We start from the raw sequence: 20,295 nt of genomic DNA, 5'->3' as shown, positions 1-20,295 counted from the left end.
TTTCTGGTAAGAGCTCATGTTCTTGTTAATATCTTGCAGTCTATATGTTATTGTGTACATTATATAATATAATATATACTATACTATATATAATACATGAATAATTCATTGTAATATATAGTTTATCATTTTGTAGCCTATGAAGAAGAATACAACTCACCTCCTTGATCTTGTAATCTTTTCTCTCAGAGATCTGCAGAGATAATAATGGAGATCACGTTCACTGAGATATTTTTGTTTTATCACAAGTTTACACCACTTACAAATTTACATTAGTATCTCTAGCACCTAGGACATTGGCTGGCACAATGTAGGCTCTCATTAACTATTTCTTGAATGACTGAGTACATTAACCCACTTATCAGTCAGTTATTTCATACTCATCAGAAATTTACTGATGTTTTAATAATGATTAAATATCGATTACCAGGAAGGATCTTTTATTGTTTTATCTATAAATTAAAAGTTTTGGGGGAGCATACATTTGTTAATAACACCTTCATTCAAAAATGTAGTATATATATAATATAGTAAGCTTTGAAAATTACATGGCCTATTTTAGCATATTAATTCTTACAGATCTTATGCATTAATGTATTACCTTATATCACTCATTATTAAAATTGAAACAAGAAGAGAAATAGAGGAATCATGTATGAGTCTTTCCATTTCTTCCAAGTGTGTGGGCTACAGAGGAGTGAATTAGAACAGAGTATGAATATTTCAGCCAGATTTAGATGCCAGTTTTTCCTGAGTATTTGTCTTTACATCTTATCAGTAGTCTTCTGTTGTTTATCATTAATCAAAGATATGTGTGTATTGGCTTCTACAAAGTTAGACATCTCTGTTGCAGGTCCATTTTAATTTTATACTCACAGATAGCTCTTGCTGCCTCAGCTAAGTGTTAAATTGCGGAGAACTCTCAAATCATTATTTGTTAAGATAGTTTATTTAAATGACAATATATGTTTTGAAATTTAAACCTTATTTAAGCACTGGGCTGTACTGTGCTGTGCATGTTGAAAGTAATATTACACTTGCCAATAGATTTCAGTTTTCTTCTCTGTAATAAATGCTAGGGTATAAAGTCAGTTGTCACAGTTACTAAAGAGAAGATAATATATGTAAGTAAGTTACTAATGGAGAGTTAATAATATTATTATTATTCTTTATCCACTAAAAAAAAACTAGCATCAATAATAATGCTAGTTTTTTTTTAGTGGATAAATAAACCTTATAGATTTTTCATTGATTAATACCCACTATAGAATTTTAAAAGAAAAAATTAAACTTTATTATAAAGAAAGAATTAAAATAATTAGATTTGTGTATTTCATAGTTAGAGTCAAAGGACATAGGCTTTGTAATAATTTTGATACATTGGAATCAGAATAGGCTTTTCACAATACTCTGTTTTGTTGGAGAAAATGGGCAATGTTATTTATATTATAACAGTAAATATTATATTTATATTATAATAGTAATTTTTAAGCTTAGATGATCTAATTAAATTTTGCATAAAATCATGTAGATATAACCTGTATCTTTAATTGTTTATATCTATGTATGAGTGAAATTTGTCTCAGCCAGCATGAGTGTCTGTTATTTAACTAATGGGTGATAGAAATGTATTTGTTTCAAACAAGGACCTACAAATAAGAAGATTTAAACAAAACCCTACGCACTGTAGGCTATAATTGCAATTTATTTTTTAAGAAAGTTTTGTTTTTGCACATGGATGATATTTGCAGCTTTTCTGGGAGAGTATTTTGCAGTCTGAGATTTTGCAATAGAAGAATTTGTTTTTGGAATGTCCTGACTTGAGTTAACTTACAGAAAGTATATAAAGCCCTTGAGTCAATTGGCAGGATCAATATAGAAACAGGCACATTACAGAAATTTCATATTTTCATGGGATTTTACTGTACTTTCTCAATTAAACCATTTATAGTGGAAATAAGAGTGAAAATACCTTTAAGCAGAAGAAGAGAGACTATAGTATGTATTCTTACTTTTCAGTCTTACTTGAAATCATGAAGTTCTTGCAGAAAGGTGAATTTTTAGTCACGTTAAAATAGTGAAATGTACCTTTGATTTTCAATCATTTTGCTTATTTGATAAACATATAGTCATTTAGTGATATGGAAAAAATATTGCATTTTATTAAATTACTAAGGCCATAGATATACCATTTCATTTCCTATGAATGTTATTTTTTATGCCTTTTTTCTTTTTTAAAAAAATTATTTGTTTATTTATTGGCTGCGTTGGGTCTTCGTTGCTGCGCACGGGCTTTCTCTATTTGCAGCAGGCGGGGTCTACTCTTGTGGAACATGGGCTCTAGGTGCGCGGGCTTCAGTAGTTGTGGCACGTGGGTTCACGGGCTTAGTTGCTCCGCGGCACGTGGGATCTTCCTGGACCAGGGCTCGAACCCGTATCTCCCGCATTGACAGGCGGATTCTTAACCACTGTACCACCAGGGAAGTTCCTAAATGTTATTTTTAAAAAAACATTTTATTTGGGGAAATATATACAATTATTTAAAGATGGTAGTATAATGAACCACCATGTATTTATCATCTAGTTTCAATAAGTACCAACTCATGGACAATCTTTTTCATTTATACCCTTCCCAAATTATTTTGAAGCATATCCCTGACATATAATTTAATCTATTGTCTATATTTAAATGATAAGAACTTACAAAATCATTATTTCTGTGTTACCAATTGATCAAATAATTTATCGTCTAAACTCTGAGGCCTTTTGATTGGGTCAAAGGCCTTCCTTGATTTAACTGTGGTCAACAAGTGTAAACTTGTACATTCCTTCCAACTGAACTCTCCAGGTTTTTGGCATACAAAACCTTCTTTATCAAAATCCAGTGTGTCCTTGCTAAATCTTTATTTCTACAGCCCACTGTCATGCTGCTTATGCTCCATTTTCTTTGAGCCACTCATACATCTCAGGTCTTTGCAAGTGCTCTGTGTTCCTGCCTGAAATGGCCTTTTCACTAGCAGTCTCTCTTTCCACAGTGACTTAATCCTACATATCTTTCTAGCCCCAGTGTAGATGTTAGTTCTTATATGAAGTATTTCCTGATCCCCTTAGTTTAAGGAAGCCTCTCCTTCTTCCAAATCCCCAAAGATAGCAATTCCCAAAATCTATCCACAGAACAGTAGACCTTCAACATGCTGTGTAAATCAGGATGCCCTGGTCAAATAAACTTAGGAAATGCTGCCTACTATTGGAGGATGCCAGTGGTGATTAGCATTTTAATCTGTTTAAATTTATTTACTACATTTCAATATTTCCTAGATTTATTTGATTACAGACCTCTTTTTTTTACCCAATACCCTTTGGGAATGCTTTTATAGTGTAATTTTTCCCTCTGTTAAGACACTTAATTTCTGTTATTGTATGTGTCTTCTGTCTACTTGTTCTATCTTTGCCGCTATATAGTAATTTCCTTGAGAGCGAAGTTATTCATCTTGATTTGGATTAAGGAAGTAGGTCCGTCATGCAAGGTATAATATATTCCATTTGTTCTAGCTAACTTAAAAATATTTCTGATCCTTATTTTTGGTTCTTACAATAATAAAACTCAATTTGCTAAAGATGAAAACATTTATCACAACTGTTTCTACTTTCAAAGCATCAGTGGTTCTTTTCCAAGATGTTTAGCTAGCCAAAAGGGTTGAGAATGTAGTACAACTCTATCAAAAGTTATCAGATAACGGGCTTCCCTGGTGGCACAGTGGTTGAGAGACCACCTGCCGATGCAGGGGACACGGGTTTGTGCCCCAGTCCGGGAAGATCCCACATGCCGTGGAGCAGCTGGGCCCGTGTGCCATGGCCGCTGAGCCTGCGTGTCCGGAGCCTGTGCTCCACAACGGGAGAGGCCACAATGGTGAGAGGCCCGCGTACCGCAAAAAAAAAAAAAGTTATCAGATAAGGAAGAAAGTTATTCATATAGGATCAGTAGTCATCTCTAGAGAAAGTGATATAGGTTTGAACTGGGAATTATAAATTTGGTGGGTATTTAAAGGAATGAATATATGAATGCATGTATGAACAAAGTTTCTTTCTCATGTTGGAGTTAAGTACACAGCTTTTCTGAAGTATAAGTTTATTTGAAAATTACACCTTTGTAGTGATCAGCTCTTGAGTATCTTTCCAGTATCTGGAGTATTGTTTCCCCTTTCAGGAGCAGGAGCTTCTGTTTTACAAGCCTTTAGGAAGCACAAAATATCAGTTGAGTTTGATAAAAATGAGTGCGCTTTTTTTTTTAAGTTAATATTGTTTTAGGATCTTTGCCATATGGTCCCAAATGCTTCCCTCTGTATTGCTGGACTACTGAACAGTTGAAACAAGTATTATTAAAATATTAGTCTCATATTGTGTGAATTGTTCATGATAGGAAGAAGAGATCTGGAAGGATCACTAGTGTGTCTAGTGTTGCAGTCAGGTGCTTTATAAGTGGCATGCAGCAAGTCCTGGTCAAATGGGGTAGAGCCCACAGTAGTGAATTTTCAGTAATTTCTGATTCATTAGGATCATCACTTATTCTGTGACTGTACTGCTTGTAAAATGGCTCTCGTGGCTTGAGGATGCCATGAAGTCTATTTAGTATGGATTTCTTTAAATCTGAAATGTATGTTAAATGTTGAAAAATGGGGTAGTATAAAAGTACAACTGTCATTTCTTGGTGATAAATGATGGAAATAAGTGTAATAAACTATGTATTAAAATCCAGTGATATCTTTTGAAGATAGATGTCTAGTATCGTTGTCAGAACACACCTGCGTAACCTGGAAGAGGGTATGAGAAGGGGCTTTTGGGAATCTATAATGTCCTGTTTTTTGTTTTGGGTGCTGCTTTTATGCACGCATATGTTTACTTTGTTGACTTGGGTACTTCTTTATCTATATTATATTTAAATACATAGTTTACATTAAAAAAAGAGTCCAGAAAGCATCAAGAACAACAAAAGTTTGTGATTTCTCTCCTCACACTCTGAATGCCGTTCATTGTAGCATTTCACAGCACATCTCCCCAAACCCTTCATCTATAATACTCTGGCCAATAGTAGTTATATATCTCATTTCCTACTTCCATTTTCTCACCATTCTTAGTTACATATTATTTTACTTTACTTGAAAGCCCTATAGACCAGATTTATTCAAGGGTTGTTAGGTTCGTGATATTGATGATATTTTACACGTTTGTATGAAGAAATTTAGCTTCTTTTCTTTGAAATACAACTTCACCTGAAGGGATTTTTGTCAACATTTTGAACAAAATTGAGCAAGACTTAATATTTAAAATCAAGGAACACATGGAGCCATTTCCTAACTTTAAATAAGCTTATTTTTCCCTAATTTTTGCAACCCCCCAACCCCCATTCCTTTAAACAGACTGAAACTTTTGGCAGGTGGAAAGAAGCATGGTATAGTTTATGTGTGTTTCTCTGAATTTGGGTTATTCCATGCTTGTAAGCCAGTTTTACTTGGGACAGTGAGAAGTGCAGGATTTAGGGATTGGAGGACAGGGGAGCTGATAGGCATACTGAGAATAGCATTCGTGGTAGCCCATTTAGTTTTTTTCCCCCATTGATTGGTTTCTAGTTATTAAAGAATTAGTACTAAAGCCCATGTAGAATGACAGATTCTTAATGAGGATATTGTTTTGTTCATGCAAGCATTTAATTTCTAAAAGAGTTTGAAAAGCTCTTGTGTAATACAATCATGATTGCCTAAGTTGTGTATGAATACAATGATGAGACTGTAAAATAAGTAGAGACAGCTGTGTCCATCAGAGAAAGCACCATGGGAATTTGTGCCAGAGGGTGGAAGGGTCAGGTAAAGAGAGCTGATAGAGAACTGGAAAGGGAACACAGCCAATATGATGAGAAAGGAGACACCTTCGTATTTGGCTGTACAGAAAAGGTGGCCTTGAGCAGCTGTCTGATGTGGAAATCCAAAACCCACGTATGATTAAGAAAACAAAAGACCAAGACTGATAGATGTCATTAGCAGTCATTTCCAGTGTGCTTAAGTTTAAATGCAGATACGAAGTCTCCAGAGAGACCAAAGGATTGTTTAGGAAGTAACTTTTTCCACTGGCTTCTGTTTTTACTTTGAGGAGGAAGATTTATTCCTTACAATCCTAATGTTATTTCTTAGGGTTAGAATGTGTATTTTTCATTTATGTTAATGGTGAATTACAAATAAGGAATGTATTTAAAGGATCTTTAAAATGCAAAATTATTTTTAGCTTTGGGAAGAGGAACCTTTCTCTTTATGTTTGTAAGCAAGGTTGTAACATTGATAAGAAAAGATTGGCAGGTTAATGTGGCATCTAAGACCAGTTCAAGTTAAAACCCTGCTCTTTTGGTTTCCCATCTATATACAACAGACTAGGCTGCCATGGTGTTTTCATAGCCCAGGCAGGTGTTCAATATAAAGTGGACTCTAAATAACATGTATGCCACGAACTAACATGATTTTCATATTTTCTGCACATAATTCCCACCCACTGAACCCGTTGAGCCTTCGAATGGCATTACTCTGTGTCATATACATAAAAAATAAAGCAAAAATAAAATCAAGTTTTAAATTCAAAGCTCATGGAACCTTAAGAGGGTCATTAATCAGGAGTAAGATGGTCAAATAAATCTCTGAAATGATATTTACTATTTTATATGCTTATTCTTTCTGGAGAGGGTTTCATAGTCCTTTCTGAGCTTCATTCAGTGTCTGGTCTTTTGTGACTTGTGTCTTTCACTGAACATAGTAGAAGATTATATTTTTTAGAGCAGTTTTAGGTTCACAGCAAAATTAATCAGAAGGCACAGAAATTTCCCATATACCTCTAGCCCCACACATACATAGTCTCCCTCTCCCCCATTATCAGCATCCCTCACCAGAGTAGTACATTTGCTACACTTGATGAACCTACACTGACACATAATTATCACTCAGAGTCCATTGTTTATCTTAGGATTCCCTCTTGGTGTTGTACATCAGTGGGCTTGGGTAAATGTATAATGACATATATCCATCATTGTAATATCATACAGAGCATTTTCACTGCCCTAAAAATCCTCTGTGCTCTGCCTGTTCATCTCTGCCCTCCTGTTCCCCCCAGCAACCATGGCATTTCCTAGAATGTCATATAGTTGGAATCATAGTATGTAGCCTTCTCTGATTGGCTTCTTTCAATGAATAATATCATGTTTCCTCCATGTTGTTACCCAACTTCAAGATTTACTATAAAGCTACAGTAATCAAGACAGTGTGGCATTGGCAAAAACATAGACAAATAGATCAACAGAACAGAATAGAGAGCCCAGAAATAAATCTTTGATGAAGAAGCAGAGGTAGCACAATGGAGCAGAGATAGTCTCTTTAACAAATGGTACTGAACAACTGGACATTCACGGGCATAAAACTGAATTTAGACACAGACTATACATCCTTCACAAAAATTAACTCAAAAAGTATCACAGGCCTAAATGTAATACATAAAGTATAAGATTTATAGAAGGTAACATAGGTGTAAACCTAGATGACCTTGGGTATGGTGATGACTTTTTAGATACAACACCAAAGGCACAAAAGAAATAACTGATCAAGTGGGCTTTACTAAAATTAAAAACTTATGCTCTGCAAAAGACAATGTCAAGAAAATGAGAAGAAAGGCCACAGACTGAGAGAAAATATTTGTAATAGACAAATCTAACATTTGCCAATGAAGCAACCGACAAGGGATTAATCTCCAAAATATACAAACAGCTCATGCAGCTCAATATCAAAAAAACAAACAAACCAATCAAAAACTGGGTGGAAGATCTAGATAGACTTTTCTCCAAAGAAGACATACAGAATGCCAAAAAGCACATGAAAAGATGCTCAACATTGCTAATTATTAGAGAAATGTAAATCAAAACTACAATGAGGTGTCACCTCACACCAGTCACATGCCGTCATCAAAAAAATCTACAAACAATAAATGCTGGAGAGAGTGTGGAGAAAAGGGAACCCTCCTACACTGTTGGTGGGAATGTAAACTGGTACAGCCACTATGGAGAACAGTATGGAGGCTCCTTAAAAAACTAAAAGTAGAACTACCATGTGACCCAGGAATCCCACTCCTAGCATATACCTGGAGAAAACCATAATTCGAAAAGATACATGCACCCCAGTGTTCACTGCAGCTCTATTTACAATAGCCAGGACCTGGAAGCAACCTAAATGTCCATCAACTGAGGAATGGATAAAGAAGATGTGGTACATATATACAATGGAGTATCACTCAGCCATAAAAAAGGAACAAAATAATACCATTTGCAGCAACATGGATGGACCTGGAGATTATCATACTGAGTGAAGTTAAGTCAGACACAGAAAGACAAATATCATATGATATTGCTTATGTGTGGAATCTAAAAAAAGGGGTACAGATGAACTTACCTTCTCTACAAAACAGAAGTAGAGTCACAGATGTAGAAGACAGACTTATGGTTAACAGGGGATAAGGTGGGGAGGGATAAATTGGGAGATTGGGATTGACATATATACACTACTATATATAAAATAGATAACTAGGACTTCCCTGGTTGTGCAGTGGTTAAGAATCCTCCTGCCAATGTAGGGGACACGGGTTCGAGCCCTGGTCCGGGAGGATCCCACATGCCATGGAGCAACTGGGCCCATGTGCCACAACTACTGAGCTTGTGCTCTAGAGCCCGCGAGCCACAACTACTGAAGCCCGCACGTCTAGAGCCCGTGTTCCACAACAAGAGAAGCCACCGCAATGAGAAGCCCACGCACTGCAACGAAGAGTAGCCCCCGCTTGCCTCAACTAGAGGAAGCCCATGCGCAGCAACCAAGACCCAATGCAGCCAAAAATAAAATAAAATAAAATAGATAACTAATAAGAACCTACTGTACAACACAGTAGAACAGGGAACTCTACTCAATTCTCTGTACTGGCCTATATGGGAAAAGAATCTAAAAAAAGAGTGGCTATATGTATGTATAACTGATTCACTTTGCTATACACCTGAAACTAACACAACATTGTAAATCAACTATACTCCAAAAAAAAAAAAGCAAGGACAAATCTAATAATGGGCTGTTATCCAAAATATACAAAGAACTCTTAAAATTCAACAAGAACAAAATAAACAACCTGATTAAAAAATGGGCCAGTGACTCTGACAGGCACCTCACCAAAGAATAAGCATATGATATGATACTCCACATTATATGTCATCAGAGAAATGCAAATTAAAACAATGAGATAACCATCACACACGTCTAAAATCCAGAACACTGAGAACACCGGTGCTGTCAGACTTGTGGAACAACAGGAACTCTCATTGCTGGTGGGAAGGCAAAATGGTGCAGCCACTTTTGGAATACAATTTGACAGTTTCTTACAAAACTAGACCTACTCTTAGTATACAATCCAGCAATCTCACTCCTTGTTATTTAACCAAAGGAGTTGAAAACTATGTCCACACAGCCTTTACACAGATATTTATAGCAGCTTTATTCACATTGCCAAAAGTGGAAGCAACCAAAGTGTCCTTCAGTGTGTGAATGGATAAACTGTGGTGTATCCTGACAGTGGAATATTATACGTCATTTCTTTTTATTGCTGGCCATTTAGTTTGTTTCCATTTTGGGGGTTTTATGAATAATGCTTTCATAAATGAAAGGTTTTTATGGGGACATCTATTTTTGATTCTCTTGGATATAAGTATTTGTGTGGATATGTTTTCATTTCTCTTGGGTATGTACCCAGGAGTCGAATTACTGGGTCATATGGTAATTCTATCCTTAACTATTTGAAGAGCTGTTGGGCACAGTGACTGCACATTTTACATTCCTACCAGCAGTGTATGAGGGTTCCAGTTTCTCACCAGTGATTGTTAATAAGATTATACAGCCATCCTGTTGGTATCTCACAAAGTAGTATCTGATTATACTTTTTTAAAAATCTTTATTGGAGTATAATTGCTTTACAATGGTATGTTAGTTTCTGCTTTATAACAAAGTGAATCAGTTATACATATACATATGTTCCCATATCTCTTCCCTCTTGCGTCTCCCTCCCTCCCACCCTCCCTATCCCACCCCTCTAGGTGGTCACAAAGCACCGAGCTGATCTCCCTGTGCTATGTGGCTGCTTCCCACTAGCTATCTATTTTACCTTTGGTAGTGTATATATGTCCATGCCACTCTCTCACTTTGTCACAGTTTACCCTTCCCCCTCCCCATATCCTCAAGTCCATTCTCTAGTAGGTCTGTGTCTTTATTCCCGTCTTGCCCCTAGGTTCTTCATGCACTTTTTTTTTCTTAGATTCCATATATATATATGTTAGCATACGGTATTTGTTTTGCTCTTTCTGACTTACTTCACTCTGTATGACAGACTCTAGGTCCATCCACCTCACTACAAATAACTCAGTTTCGTTTCTTTTTATGGCTGAGTAATATTCCATTGTATATATGTGCCACATCTTCTTTATCCGTTCATCTGTTGATGGACACTTAGGTTGCTTCCATCTCCTGGCTATTGTAAATAGAGCTGCAATGAACATTTTGGTACATGACTCTTTTTGAATTATGGTTTTCTCAGGGTATATGCCCAGTAGTGGGATTGCTGGGTCGTATGGTAGTTCTATTTTTAGTTTTTTAAGGAACCTCCATACTGTTCTCCATAGTGGCTGTGTCAATTTACATTCCCACCAGCAGTGCAAGAGTGTCCCTTACACTTTTTTTTAATAGATCTTTATTGGAGCATAATTGCTTCACAATACTGTGTTAGCTTCTGTTGCACAACAAAGCGAATCAGCCATATGCATACACATGTCCCCATATCCCCTCCCTCTTGAGCCTCCCTCTCATCCTCCCTATCCCACCCCTCTAGGTCATTGCATAGCACCTAACCAATCTTCCTGTGCTATGCGGCTGCTTCCCACCAGCCAACTATTTTACGTTCGGTAGTGTATGTATGTCGATGCTACTCTCACTTTGCCCCAGCTTAGCCCTCCCACCCCATGTCATCAAGTCCATTCTCTACATCTACCTCTTTATTCCTGCCCTGCAACTAGGTTCATCAGTACCATTTTTTTTTATTTGCATTTCCTTATGGCTAATGATGCTGAGTATCTTTTCATGTGCTCATCTTCTATCTTCTTTGTCAAATTTTACATTGATTTATTTGTCTTTATTGAGTTATACTAGTTCTGTTTATATTTTAGATACAAGTCAGTTATCAGATATATGTTTTGCCCAACTCCCATTCTCTGAGTTGTCTTTTCTCTTTCTTGGTGGTATCCTTTGAAGCACAAAGATTTTAGTTTCTTTTTTTTTTTTTTTTTTTTTGCGGTACGCGGGCCTCTCACTGTTGTGGCCTCTCCCGTTGCGGATCACAGGCTCTGGACCTGCAGGCTCAGCAGCCATGGCTCACGGGCCCAGCTGCTCCACGGCATGTGGGATCTTCCCGGATCCGGGCACAAACCCGTGTCCCCTGCATCGGCAGGCGGACTCTCAACCACTGCGCCACCAGGGAAGCCCCTAGTTTTGATGAAGTTTAATTTATCTATTTTTTTCTTTTACCACTTGTACTTTTGGTGTCATATCTAAGAAAGCATTGCCTCTGGTTATGAAGATTTACCACGGTTTGTTCCAAGAGGTTAATACATTAGCTGTAGTCTTTGATTCATTTCGACTTTGTATGCAGTGTGAGGCCAGGGTTCAGTTTGCATGCGGATATCAGTTGACCTATTGATGTTCGTTGAAAGGATTATTCTTTCCCCATTGACTTGTCTTGGTAGTGTTGTTGAAAGTCAATTGACCATAAATGCAGACATCTGTTTTTTCGAAAAAGGTCTGAAATCTTTTGAGTTGTCTTTTCCAAGAAAAATAAGGCAGGGTGTTACAGAGAGTATTTAAATCTTTTGTTTTTCAAAATGAGTTCAGGTCTTCGCCCCACTAGGACCAACATTCTGGGAGGATGCCATGTAAAATTGCATCAGTCTCATGAATCTTTTAGTTATGGAGTCATCTTCATGTAGCATGCTTTTCGTGGATTTTACCTTTATTTAAATTTGGAAACCTGATATTTTAAAATATCCAGTTCTCTTTTACTTTGTTCACAAACATTGTAAACTTGTTAGAATTAGTCCCAGTATTATAGAGGTTTGGGTTGTGTTTTTTTTGTTGTTTGTTGTTTCTTGTTTCTTCACTTGTTTTCAGAGTTTAGCTGGAGGCAATGGTTAATCTTTAAAGGAGTCAGGCTTATAAAGTTGGGATAGTGCTGAGAGGCTGATGGTCTGCTGATTCCAGCTGTAAAATGTTTTTTGGAGAGCAGAAAAACAATTTGCTTTCATTCCAATACACTATAATTCTTGAGGTCCACTAGCTTTCTAAAAACATTGACTCAAAAAGTGAAATGAAGAATTGTAAACTACATTTTTTCTTGGTATTCTTTAGTATTTGGAAGGCAGGTATACTTATTAGGATCTGTTGAGGCAAAATAGTTATTGGAGTTGGTTGAGTTAGATTATGCTGACTTTAAAGTTCAGGAGATTAGCTGCCTCTAATGTAATGCCACAGTTCACAGGTATTTATTTCTGTTTTTTATTTGGTTCTTTTTTTAATGACATTTTAAAAGGGGAAATTTTCTTATAGACAGTTTTTATGCTCATGCCTCCAGTTCTGAAAGTATACATGGACTATGTATATACACTTATATAAAAGTACATTTTGGTGTGAATTAGGTGTCGGTGTCATAATGAAATCTATTATGTAAATATTATGTGATATATATATTAGAGTGTGTTGTCTTTGTATTATATTAGTGGACCTTTTTTTCTATGTATATGTCCATAATACGTGTCCATAATATGCCTTCAGTGATTATAGTAACATCACAGTTACCCAGAAGCTGATTTTCCAGAAATCCAAACATTCCAAACACACCACTTTAAACCCTGAAATACAAAAAAAAGCTTTTAAACAATGAGCAAAACATTAGAAAACTTATATCTTATATTTTGTGTGGCATATGGATTTTCTCTTAGGATTATTATCTTCATCTTCTTTAAAAATGAACACTCAGGGAATTCCCTGGCGGTCTAGTGGTTAGGACTCCGTGCCGAGGGCCTGGGTTCAGTCTCTGGTCAGGGAACCAAGATCCCACAGGTTGCTCAGTGTGGCAAAAAAAAAGAAAAAAGAAAACTCAAAATAGATGGAGTTGAAGGAGCTGAAATGAAAACTAGTAGTAACAGAAGCAACAGCTACTTGCGCTTCTCTAATGGCTGTGAACACAACGGCATTACCATTTCAGAATCACCACGATTGCTACTCAAAGGCTTTCTGAATTCAGGCAAGCATGTGTGTACAATTAAGGAAGGTTTTTATTAAAAAATGGCTTTAAAATGAACACAAAAATCCTAACCTAAAGAATAGGCAAGCACAATATTTGAAAAATATTTGAAAATCTTTCTTCTGTAGATGACTTTTTTTTTTTGCAAGTGTGTCTTATACATATGCTTTGATTAATTTAGGTGCATTGTTTAATTTATCCAAACATTTATTAAGCTATTTTTCACGTATTATTCTAAGCAGTATAGATTCAGCTGTGAACAGAAGACACAAACACTTGACCTTAATCAAGTGGAAGACAGAAAATAAAGAAGCAAAAAAATAAATAAATATATTACAGAACATATAAATTATTTTTATTTTTGACAGTACTTGTCAAAGTAGTTAATTATTCATTCATTGATAACTCTATTCCTGTTAGGATCAGTACTAGACTGAGACTTTCTGCTGGGTAAGGTATTTTCAGGTGTGCTGTTCATGCTATTCAGATTATGCTATTCTTTCCTGTTACCCTCATGTGTTGCATGCAATTTGGCTGGTTTTTTGTTTTGTTTTGTTGTGTTTTTTGTCATGGGAAGAAAAGGTTATGTTTATAAAAACCTGTCTCGTATAAGTTTAGATTCCAAATTGAGACCTAAACTATGAAATAGATAACCTCAGTTTGATCCTCTAGTGTACATTTTAGGGAAAAACATTTGTGAAGCTATTAACCAGATACTTGTGGAATGATAAACAAGGAATTCTTTAGGTTAGGCTTTTTGTGTTCTTTGATTCTGCAGTCTCCTTTGAGTAGTCCCTTAAAAGCAGTTTTGTGAAACACTGAAATGTTATTTTGTGTAGCTGACAGATGAGGACATTATACTCAGAGACCTTCTTGGTATAGTCAGAAGGGGAGATGAGGCCCTCACGGATGACAGATACCACTTACTTGACTGAGTTGTGTTGTGTCTTGTTTAGTGGAGTTCGGGAAGATGGCATTGGTGTTTCCATGGTGTTGGTGACCACTGTTAGGAATGTGTGATTTTTTTTTTTTGAAATTGGAGAACCACAAAATAATCCTACCTACTAGTTTGTTTTTGGCTGGGCTGAAAGTAAGAAACATGAAATTGAATGCTTAATGTAAATGCATAGGATTATGTAAATTAGTTCCCCAACATCTCCTGATGCACCCTTTGTGGATTACTTCTCCCCATTAGCTCCACACCTAAGTTACTTGTTTTACCCCGCCCCTGTTATTGTCATGTTATTTCAGGGTTATGTCTTTCTTATCTTTGCCCTTAAATTCCTGAGCCAATTGTATCCTTTCTCTTTCTTCTCTAAACAGTTTTGCTAGACGTATGAAATTGTAGGCTTATGATCTTTAAATGATTCTTCTTGGCTTCTCTCTCTTGTTCCAGGAATAACTGTATAAAATGCCCAATTTTTGCGAAAAGTGAATACCAGTTCTTCCCAGATTTATTTCTTATTGGAACAGAGTCAAAACCCAAAGGAAACTGTAGAGGAGAAAAAAATGAACCTCTTTTAGCTATTAAAATAATGACTAGGTTATGGGAATTTTATGTGAGGCTTGAAAAAATAAAAGCATTTGATTATTCTGTTTTTATGGCATCAAGATATGATGCACCAACAGAAATTATTAAATTTCTTACATTGCCATTTGAAAATTTTCAGGCTGCTACCCTTGTCCCGGGCCCAACATGAATCCTATTGCTCTTGGGAGCCGCTGGCTTGCTTATGCCGAAAACAAGGTAAGCGGGGCCTGTGTTGGAATATTTGTAGCGGAGCAAGTGTTTAAGAGTTTTCCAAAGGTAATTAACAGCCAATAATGAATGTTTAACTTACTAGTTTGTTTTCTCTGGTTTGGTTTTTGTTTTAATTGGGCACCCAGTTGTCTGATCTTATTGCTCAGGATCAATATTTGGATTCAGCCTTACTTTTCCAGGCTTAGTTTTATATAGAGAACTTTACTCCATTAATTTTAAATCACAGCACTGATATCATCACAGGAGTTTCTGTGGAGCTAGAAATCAGGAGGCAGGAATGACTTCTGTCTTTAGTAGTAGGTTGGGAACCTGAGGCATAGAATAATTTAATGGACTTCAACTATATGTGTACATTTAAATCTAAACAAGTGTTCTGCCATTTGTTGTTATTTATCAATCTCACTTATCTCTTAAGGTCATCATAGTAAATGAAGATATTTATACATTGAAACTTTTTTTATGTCTAGTTCAAAGCAAAGGGCAAATCCCTTTTTATGCCATTTAGTGCCCTGCATATGAATATAGAACAAAATCTAAAAAAATATTACAGACTTCAAAGAAGATCATTTTTTGTTCCATTTTTGCTTGTTTGTATGGTTACTGTATATTGAGAATAATATGAAACAATATGTATTGAAGAGTTCTTGACACAAGTCTGGATATGGTAAGTACAACAATTATTTGGTGAAACCACAGTATATCTGTAGCCTCTGGAATTCACAAAATCAAGAAACTACTGGAGAAATTTATTTTTCTGGATGAATCCCTTGATGCTTTTTCCAAAATTCTGTCCGCTACATGTAGGTATTTTGCATTTTAGTGAATGCTGTACTTATACTCTACCCTCTTCTTTCTCTTTATTATCCAGTATATCACTTTTCAAATTCATTCTTTTCAAATAAGACAAGAGGCATACAATTCAGTGTGCTTACATCATGGTATCTTCTAATGATTACGTCTGTAGGAAATTTCTTTGAGTGCCAGAGACATCCAAGACTTCCAAGAGGAAGATATATACATTGTCCCTTGGCTCTTGCAGATTTATTTTCATGTGTGGGAAACTACTCATTTAGAATTGTAGGTATTATGCAAATAGTTACATATTATTTTCTTATGGAAAAAACTTCCTTCATAGGTGCATAGCATCAAAGTGTGCCAGTTGTCTTGTCTTTGTCTTGCCTTGGCCTTTGTAGAGATACGTGTCAGTAATATCTAGTGTTATATATGGAGACCAGGACGTGTAGTGGCATTCACAAGGAGTTTACTAATCAGATGGTTGTACCATCCTTTGGAAGAAATATTTCCAGATAAATGTGTTTCCATGGCATTTACATAAGAGCTAGTATTTATTAACAGTTTCTGATTGTAGTAGCATTTGGGCTGAGTGTGGAACTGCAGAAATTAAATTTTGGAGGAACAATTTCTTTCAGTGAAAATGCTCTTTGACTACAGATTTAACCAAGAGGCCATATTATCTTGATTGGGTTTGTTTTTCAGTGCCTATTTTTAAGTGTACTTTTAACTTGGAAGACTTGCAGAAAACCTGCAAGAATAAATAGAGTACAAATGTTATAAAGTACACCCATGTACTCTTTACTCAGGTTGACCTCTGAACAATCTCAGAGTAAGTTGCATATATCACATTACCCCAGAATACTTAAGTTATCAGCCAATTTAATTTTTTAGACATTTATTTATTTTATTTATTTTATTTTTGGCTGCGTTGGGTCTTCATTGCTGTGCGCGGGCTTTCTCTAGCTGTGAGCGGGGACTACTCTTCATTGCGGTGCGTGGGCTTCTCACTGCAGTGGCTTCTCTTGTTGCAGAGCACAGGCTCTAGGCACGTGGACTTCAGTAGTTGTGGCATGTGGGCTCAGTAGTTATGGCTCGCGGGCTCTAAAGTGCAGGCTCAGTAGTTGTGGCACATGGGCTTAGTTGCTCCACGGCAAGTGGGATCTTCTTGGACCAGGGCTCAAACCTGTGTCCCCTGCGTTGGCAGGCGGATTCTTAACCACTGTGCCACCAGGGAAGTCTGCCAATTTAACATTGATAAGCTACTTTTATCTATTATAGCATCCATGTCCCAATTTTGTCAGTTAACCCTATCATATCATTTGTAGAAAATTTTGTCCTATAGTGCAGATCCAGTCTAGAATCAGGTATTATATCTTGTAGGAGTGTCCCTTTCTTTCTTTATCTTTTACAGGGCTGGTAATTTTGAAGACTACAGGCCCCTACATCTACCCCTTACTCTTTTTAATAGAATGCTTTTTATTTTCAGTGTTTTGATGTTTTCTCTTGATTATATTTGGGTTATGTATTTCTGTCTGGAATACTGTAGTACTGTATGAGTGCTTTTCTGGACTTCCCACAGTGTCACATCTGGAGGCACATGGTATATGTCTGTCCTTTATTGGTGATGCTAATTTTGTCAAGGTCTTGTCCAGTTTCTGTACTGAATAAGCACTAATTTTTCCTCTTGTAACTAATAATTTGGAAAGAGCATGCTTATATCCTGCATTTTATCGAAATCTTAGCCTACCTAATTTTAGCATCCATTGATGATTCCTGCCTGAACCAGTCTTTACTATGAGGATTGCAAATTAATGGTTTTCCACTTCACACTACACATTTACCTGTAGGCATTTGGTTTTCTATCATAATCAAGAACTTTCCCTTCTTTTTAAATCTTCCTGTATCTATATTTTTGATAGGGGTTAACAATTCCTATTTTTTAAGTAGTTTTTAATTTTTTTCTGTCTTTAATTATTTTGGTTTTCAAATTATGCCAGAGTTGACCGATGAGAGCCCCTTTAGTCTGCTTCTTGTGACATTGTGTTGTGCCATCAAAATTTAAAAAAAAATAATTTCCTTACTTGCTATCATAAGAATAAGTCCAGGTCCATCTTGTACTTGCCTTGTCTCAGCCCTGGAATCATCTTCTTCTGATTTTACTGTTTCTTTTTAATGGACAATGGTATTAGATACTAACCTTTTGTCCAGTAGATGTGTTCATTGTTACGGGCGTATTTTTGCTTCTAGACTCTTTCAGTGGACAAAGTTTAGAAATATGCATGTTATATATCCACACACACTTCTTATTATACACATAAAGAAGCAAATATACATATATGCATATTTGTGCACCCATGTATACCCATATACACATGCACATTTTGGAAATGAAGAGTTCACATTGGTATTTCCACAGGATTCTCTCTTTTTGTCCCACATTTCCTATTTATATGTCCTTTGTTTTGGATAGGAGACCATGACATCAGCACGTTTTCTTCATTTCTTCAATCCTATAATGCCAAAAAGTAATTACAGAGTCGCTTGCTCATACCACTGCAAAAATCAAACCAACTACAAAGAGTTCAGGATTTTCTTGCAATTTTCTCTGCTTTCATTACTGCCTAAAACTGAAAGTATGCAGTCAAATACTGTGTTCATAGGTTATTTTAGTTAGTCCTTTATCCCCCTTTTTCTGCCTTCCTTCATTGTTACAGTTTTCATTTGATACATAATTGTATACATTTGTCTTTATATTTATTTATATGCGTATATATTTTCTCATATGTTATATATATATATTTATATTTCCCTTTATTTCCCCAAAGATAACATTATATACATGGTCTTTTGTACGTCGCTTTTTTCACTTACCAATATTTCCTGGGATTTGGGCATGATAGATTTTTGCACTACGGAAATTTCTTGTTTATCTTTTATTTTGATGTACTGAGATGCCAATATAACTTTTGTAATGAGTCTAAGTTTTAAAGAAATTTCTGGCTTTGTTATGTTTATGTAGAAATGCTGACTCAGATTTAGATGAATTGAAAAGGTGATAGTATTGCTTGTTTTCCTTGATTATTTTAATTACCTGAAGCAGGGAAAAGATGGTAGTGTTTCTAAGATATGTCTTTCCTTGCACATGCTCCAGGAGGCAGCAGAAGGGATAATTTTCATAATTCTTCGAATGTGTATTTGTGAATGAATGAATGAGTGACTGGGTGAATAAGTGAGAGAGATTCTTTTCATTAGCTAAAATGATCCCTTTTCAAGCTCCCTCTTTTCCCCTGTGTGAAACTACATTTGCCAATCACCTGCGATTTGGAAAATTCCACAGCAGTATTGTCTTAAGGGATTTTTTTTTTAAATACAAATCAGTGATGAAGAAAAGTTTGATTTTAAAATAAAAGAATAAAAGGTTCACATATTAATCTTTATCAAGTGACCTGGTTTTAAGTTATATAGAGCATTTTTTTTTGTTTTTATATTTTGGGAGAGGAAGATTTGTTCTGAATTCTGAAGGCTTTTAATAATTCATATCACAATGTGGAGCTGTTCTAATAGTCTACTATTGCCATTTTATTGAAAATTTTAAGTGTAAAAATCTGGCTAATGATTTTTATATTTCCCTTTCGTTCTTTCTCTTTCTTTCTTTTTCTTTCTGTTTTTTCTTTAAACTAAATTTAGAAGTGTAGGAGCAGTGGAGAATTTAGTCTTGGTTAATTGCTCAGCACATGAGAGAATCATGCATGTCAAATTAGTGATTCACTTTGGAAATTGGCAGTTTGATTTACTTATTTATGAATAAGGGCATGTCTTTTTCATTCTGATGTTAAAACTGGTGAGCCCTCTGAAGTGGACAGCTATTATGTGTCATAGTTGATTTATGCGTAATTTGTGCCACTTTCCCACAAACACAATTGAAAATGGAAATACGGCACATTCTTTTGTCTGTTTTTTAAAATTTCCCTTTACAATCTTTATGTAGGAATTAAGAGGACAAAACCTCCAATTTGTTAGCATGTTAAATATTTAATGTTAGGAAGTCATGGCTAAGTCCTTTGATTATGTTTCTAAAATTTATTTGTGGAAAGCCTGCCAGATCTCAAATCCTACCATTTCAGAGTTTATGAATTCTTAAAGACTATTCATCTTGTAATTAAAAATCATATTTGAACATGAAACTGCTTGAGTGGCACCAGTAGATTATAAAAAGGGGTAAAAGTGTCTCAGCAGGGCTTTTAGCTGTTTGTCTGGAAAACACTCATGCAAACATTCCCACCCTCCACCATCATTCTGCATGGTAAATAAGCTCTATCTTAAGAGCCTGTAGA

The 20,295-nt window shown here is 35.8% G+C and overlaps 1 protein-coding gene across 11 annotated transcripts in view; it reads left to right on the top strand.

Annotated features, from left to right (window-relative positions):
• Positions 1–20,295, top strand: part of BCAS3 (BCAS3 microtubule associated cell migration factor) — a 576,449-nt gene that overhangs the window by 132,111 nt on the left and 424,043 nt on the right. For all 11 annotated transcript variants that reach the window (XM_081218975.1, XM_081218976.1, XM_081218978.1 and 8 more), the window contains exon 10: positions 15,075–15,151. In XM_081218975.1, the coding sequence (XP_081075101.1) occupies positions 15,075–15,151 (77 nt within the window). The remainder of the gene's footprint in view (positions 1–15,074; positions 15,152–20,295) is intronic.

Source organism: Mesoplodon bidens, assembly GCF_964165515.1.
Source record: "Mesoplodon bidens genome assembly, chromosome: 19".
NCBI classification, from domain to species: Eukaryota; Metazoa; Chordata; class Mammalia; order Artiodactyla; family Ziphiidae; genus Mesoplodon; species Mesoplodon bidens.
Note: the sequence above shows the minus strand (reverse complement) of the source record. Positions and strands in the feature narration are given on the sequence as shown.